The sequence below is a fragment of the Lactuca virosa genome, chromosome 7, assembly GCF_052849685.1.
Source record: "Lactuca virosa cultivar CGN04683 chromosome 7, Lactuca_virosa_CGN04683_v6, whole genome shotgun sequence".
Classification (NCBI taxonomy): domain Eukaryota; kingdom Viridiplantae; phylum Streptophyta; class Magnoliopsida; order Asterales; family Asteraceae; genus Lactuca; species Lactuca virosa.
This window is the reverse complement of record NC_136432.1, coordinates 247,528,076-247,534,109: the sequence shown is the minus strand read 5'-3', so window position 1 is coordinate 247,534,109 and position 6,034 is coordinate 247,528,076. Positions and strand designations below refer to the sequence as shown.

Sequence of the window (6,034 nt, the reverse complement as noted above, 5' to 3'; positions counted from 1 at the left end):
CAATGTTGTGCTTTGTACACTAAACACGTCGAGTTCAGGTAGGAAAATCTGCGAGTTTAGGCCAAAAGTAGCGTCTGATCGCGATTTTTCATCACAACTCGTCGAGTTATAGCTAGAAACTCGTCGAGTTTTCTGTTCCATGCTTCTAATTATTTCTTCGTATTTAGATTCTGCAAGTAGTCTTTCTAGCTCCTTTAAGTCTTTCTTAGCATCAAATTCATCTTCTGTAACGAAGATTTATTCACCTTATTTGTCTTCTTTCCACTCTTCCAATAACTCTTCCAAGATATCCACCGAAAAAGTCGTATCATCACTAAACTTTGAATGTTTCATGGCTTGATCCATTCCAAAGGTAACCGAGTCTTCTCCCACCCGAAGGGTAAGCTTGGATTCTCGTATGTCAACTATGGCACTAGCGGTGTTCAACAATGATCTTCCAAGAATTATTGGTACTTGGTGATCCTCCTCCATATCTAGTACAATGAAATCCGCCGGGAAGACAAACTTATCGACTTTTACCAATAAATCTTCACATATGCCTCTTGGGAATGTCACCGTCTTGTTTGCTAAGTGGATCGCCATTCGGATCGGTCTTGGCTCCGGAAGGTTTAGTTTCTTAAAGAAAGAATAGGGCATGAGGTTTACACTTGCCCCCGAATCGGCTAATGCATAGCTAGTGGCTAAGTTTCCGAATTGGCAAGGTATTGTCAAGCTACCCGAGTCACCCATTTTCTTTGGCAATTTGTTCAACATTGCGGCTGAACAATTCTCATTTAGGACCACTTTGGATGCCTCCTCCATCTTCTTTCTATTTGTGATAAGGTGCTTTAGGAACTTGGCATATTTAGGCATTTGTACGACCGCCTCGATGAAAGGAATATTGATTTGCAGGGCCTTTATGTGCTACAGGAACTTTTGGTAGTCTTCATTCTACTTTTCTTGTCGACCTCAGCCCAGAAATGGCAATGGTGGATTATATGGCTTGAATGGCGTCTTATTTTTCTCATCAGGTAAGGAACTCGTCGAGTTTTTGTCAGGAACTCGACGAGTTTTTTCCACTGTATGTGATTCCGGGTTTTCTTGTCTTCTTCTTGTATTTCCTAAGGATATTCACTTGGGATTGGGATCAGGGGCGTGACTATCTTCCGACTCCTTGTTGTCACAATGTTAATGTGTGCGCCCTTCGGATTTTTCTCGGTATCGCTTGGAAGTCCACCCGGTGCTCTTTCGTTGAATTGTTTGGCAAGTTGCCCAAGTTGTTTTTCAATATTTAGTATTGAAGCTTGTTGATTTTGGAGTAGAGATTGTTGATCCATCATCATTGCTTGGTGCTCCTTCATCATCTTTTGTTGATCTCTAATGGCCGTATCGGCATCGTCATGCCTTTTTTCGGAAGCACTAGCAAATCGGGCTAACATAGCTTCAAGATCCGTCTTCTTCTCTTGTACTGGTTCCTCTTTTTGATACAATCTGCGCGCCTTTTGTCTATATCTTTCCTCCTTTGCCTTCTTGTATTAATCGTAGGGAAGCCACTCCTTCTTGGGTTTTCGCCAATCATCATCAAATCTATCGCCACTTGAATAACAAACTTGCGCCTTTCGGTGGCCATTCTCATCAAGGTCACAATCCTTAGTAAGATGGGGTCCGCTACAATTTTCACAACCCACCCGAATGGCATGCATGGATTGGTCCATCTTTGTCATCCTAAGATCCATACTTTCTAGCTTGGCCATCATTGCAGCCATATCATCGGGAACTGAGTTGACCATGCCTCTAGCTGTGTCGTTCCTTGGGTTATGATATTCTCTTGAATGTTTGGAGAACTCTTCCACTAATGTTTTAATAACGGCTGGTGGTTTCTTCGTGAGAGGTCCTTGGGAATCGAGTAATTGCCTAGTTGTGACGTTCACACCATCATAAAAGATGGAAACCTCTTGTTGCACGTTCAGGTCGTTTTAAGGGAAATTTCTTATCAAACCCTTGTATCTCTCCCACGCCTCATTGAGTGATTCTCCTGGTATCTGCTCAAAGTTGGCAATAGCTTTCTTCAATTTTGCTATCTTGGAAGGCGAACAAAACTGATCAATGAACTCTTCGCGCATCTTTTGCCATGTTGTGATGGATCCTGGGGGTAGGGATTTCAACCATTCCTTCACGACTCCTTTGATAGTAACTGGTAGCATCCGAAGCAAAACGGTATCTCGAGGCACGTTTGGCAAGTGGAAATAGTCAGCAATGTCCATAACTTCTTCAATATGCTTATAGGCATCTTCGTGATCCTTCCCATAGAATGGAATGTCTTTTAGTTGGGCGAGTATGTGACCCTTCAGCTCAAAGTTGGCATTAGCTGGGATTGCGGGTTGCACAAGTCCCGGTCTGGTACCATCTCTTATGCGCTTCTTATAGTCCCCCATTGATATATCGGCAATGTCGGTCATGTCATATTCTTGGTCGGAATTGCTTTTTTCACCAAACGTGGGTATGTCGGATTCTTAACCTTCTACCTTCTTGTCGTTGATTTCGTTGAGATTATTAGGCTCTTCGATTTCTTTTCCCCTCTTTTGGCGAATAATCGATTACGGATCTTCCACGGGTGGCACTAGTGTGGAACTAGAGCCTCGAGTCATAAAAACATGAAAGAAAACAGAAAAACACGCGTAAAACGAACAAAAACGAAGAAGTAAAGAAACTGAAAACGCGACCAACTCGTCGAGTTCAGTAATAAACTCGACGAGTTTAACGCAAAATGCTGAAAACTAATGATGAAAATAAAAACGGAAAACATGTAACTTTATGCAAGAAAAATCTCACACAAAGGATCGATAACACTAGCAAATAAAATAACTATTAGAACCATTCCCCGGCAACGGCACCAAAAACTTGATGTGTGTAAAACAAACTACTTTTAATCCTAACAAACTCAAATAAAAATAAACACACGCAGGCAGTGTACCTAACGATAGCAGTTTAGTTCAAGCAAGTAGGGTATCGAACACAGGGAACGGTAACAGCTAAAATTAATACTAATATTATCTAAATAAAACAATTAATAAAAGAGGGGGGTTCTCTAGTTTTGCAAGACTAGAAACTTAAACAATCAATTTAACACTCAAACAAAGACAATTAACAACTAAGAAGAACAAGAAAGGACAACTAGATTCAATGATAAAAGAGACTTCTGTTAAGATTCGATTCACTTATTCCTATGGTTGATTTCGTGGCAAGTGCAATGGATCAATATGTTAATGGTTACCGATTCCTAATGTGATTGGGTTCATGTTCACTATTACCAATCCTTTAGTATACATATTAATTCAAACAGTGATCAAGTGATTAAACTAACAAGTTTCCTAGTGTTCAGTTCGTATCAAGTAAGACTTGTAATAATAGCTAATCAATTTTTTTCAATTCAATCAACTCATATGTGGTTGTTCATCACACATGCTCACACATTGATTTACATATTTTCTAGTTAACCCTAGTTTCATGTTCACTATTCCTAGGCATACAATCTTGTGTTCACAAAACTATATGATTCAAGTAATCAAGAAAATGTTCATGTAACTCAATAACTTACTTATTAACAGAAAATATTTATCATCAATACATAAGGATCTTTAACAAGCTTAACAAGATGAATAACCAAATCAATATTAATCCAACCACTCAATCAAACCATGTTCATAAGATTATCTCATCCAAACAGAAGTATAAAGCTTTTAGCTCATATCTATAGCAAGTAATAACCTAAACTCAAAATCTAATGATTCAAACAAGGTTCAAAACAAAGATTAAGAAAAGAAGAATAATTATTTGCCTTTGATGTCTTCTAAATTGCCTCTTAGGTTGAAATTCTGAAAACTGAAGCTTCAAGAACCCTTCTGATCTTCACTAATCGCAGCTAGCCTCTAGAAAGTGTTAGGGTTCCGGGCATAGATGTTATCTATTTATAGTTACCAAAAATCAACCCAACTCGTTGAGTTTTTAAGACCAACTCGACGAGTTTTTTCGATATACTTAGTTTTTTCGGGCATAGATGTTATCTATTTATACTTAGTCCTCTTCCTTTTTCACCCGAGCATGTCTTTTATTGTTGAAATTGAAATATTAAGCTAATTAAGTACCTTTTATCCATAAAATGATATAAAAACAACATAAAGTATTAAGATAATGCATGAATTTTATAACTAAATATGCCCATATCAGAACCGCAGTACCGAGCCTATTGATTTGTATGGTATGTGGTATTTTAGGGAATGCACTAAGCTTTATGTTTATGGTTTTGTGGTTTAATATTTTCAGGTACTTCCAGTTCGAAAGTGTAGTGCCCAACATGATCCCACAACATCCCCATTTGATTTCCGCATTGATGATTATTCTTCTCTAATGTTTTTTATACATTGTTATGATGATTTGAGACACATGATGTATGTTTTGATGATTTAAAAATGAAACATTTTATCACTATTTTTGGATTGTTACAACAACATTCTGAAAATATATTATCACGCTACATTTGCATTAAAATTCATTTAATCTAGAAGACTCGGTAAAGTGAAGAATGTACTAAAAATGATGTTAAATTCAAAGTATATATTCTACTTTTAAACCATTAATAATAATAGACTTACTTTGTTTATTTAAATATGATATTAGATTTATAGTTTAAACCAAAATCCCAAAAAAAACTTAATAATGATCAATAGATTTTTTTTTAAAAATAGTTAAATTGTTTAAACGTTTTAAATACAAACATCAATCGAATTGCCAGATTTATTAAAATAATATCCAAAAACTATTTTTTATAGTAATAGAATTATTTTCAAAGTGATTTTGTAAATTAATTTGCAACGTCCCAAAAATCAGAGTAAAATTTTTCATTTTAAAACACAAATCCATAAATCCACAAGTTACCAAAACATTCTTTACAAATCGTAATAAGTCAAAATATCAAATCAGAGTATTACTTAACATAAACTATGGGATAGTGTGTACAATCACGCCTTCGCTTTTCCCGGCTCATGAAGTACCTGAAATGGGATGTTGAAATGGCACTTAAGGTTCAATATATAGGGTCCAAACCCTAAAGATTAGGGCTTATGTCCACATATAGTACGCCCAACATACTCAGAGTACGCCCAACGTACTCCCAAAACGTCGCCGTTTCATCTTACGCCCATCGTACCATCCAGGTATACCCCGCGTAAGGGCCAAAGTCTCAAAAATTACAGCTTAAAGGGTTAGAAAGGGAAACTTACCAAGACTCGAGTGTAACAATTCTCCCCCACTTGGATCAAACTTTGTCCTCGAAGTTCGCTGAAGTGAACAGCTCCGAATAATGATCCCTCATATCCGAATCTATATCCCAAGTCCACTCAAATCCCTTCCGATGTTGCCACTAAACCTTGACCAATGGTACCACCTTGTTGCACAAGGCCTTCGTCTTCCGATCAAGGATCGCTATTGGTCTCGCTATGTAGTTCAGGCGCTCGACGACCAAAATGTCATCTAGAGGTACCACCGACGTATCATCATTCAAGCACTTCCATAACTGAGAAATATGGAAAGTGCTATGAAGCTGATTGAGCTCCTCCGACAGATCCAACCGGTAAGCCACCTTGCCCACCCTGGCCATCACACGAAATGGTCTAACGAATCGGGGTCCTAACTTGTCCCGATTCATGAAGTGTATCACACCTTTCCAGGGTGACACCTTCAGTAAAACCATGTCCCCAACCTGGAACTCCAGCTCAAAACGTTGTCGATCTGCATAGCTCTTCTGCCAGCTCTGAGCTGTCTGCAATCTTTATCTCACCTGCTGAATCATCTCTGTAGTTTGGAGCACTGCCTCAGTGCTCCCCATAATCCTCTGTCCGACCTCCTCCCAACATACCGGGGTGGGACACTTCCTCCCGTAGAGAAGTTTGAAGGGAGGTCCACCAATATTAGAGTGGTAATTATTGTTGTACGACAACTCCACTAAAGGAAGGGAAGTATACAAAGTCTCCCCAAAATCAATGACGCAGTCCCTCAG

General features: G+C 38.5%; 1 protein-coding gene and 1 non-coding gene across 2 annotated transcripts; one reads left to right on the top strand and one right to left on the bottom strand.

Annotated features, from left to right (window-relative positions):
• Positions 1–246: 246 nt before the first annotated feature.
• Positions 247–852, bottom strand: LOC145127696 (uncharacterized). Its single transcript, XM_079062845.1, has one exon. It carries the CDS (start codon positions 850–852, stop codon positions 247–249), a length of 606 nt encoding a protein of 201 aa, XP_078918971.1.
• A 1,095-nt stretch (positions 853–1,947) lies between these two features.
• LOC145128110 (small nucleolar RNA R71) lies at positions 1,948–2,054 on the top strand. The gene has a single exon (XR_013716711.1). It is a non-coding gene; the product is annotated as a small nucleolar RNA R71 (small nucleolar RNA).
• Positions 2,055–6,034: the final 3,980 nt, after the last annotated feature.

What these genes read in the sequence shown, in the direction of transcription:
- LOC145127696 (XM_079062845.1), bottom strand. Translation starts at nt 852, where the DNA reads ATGCCTAAATATGCCAAGTTCCTAAAGCACCTTATCACAAATAGAAAG.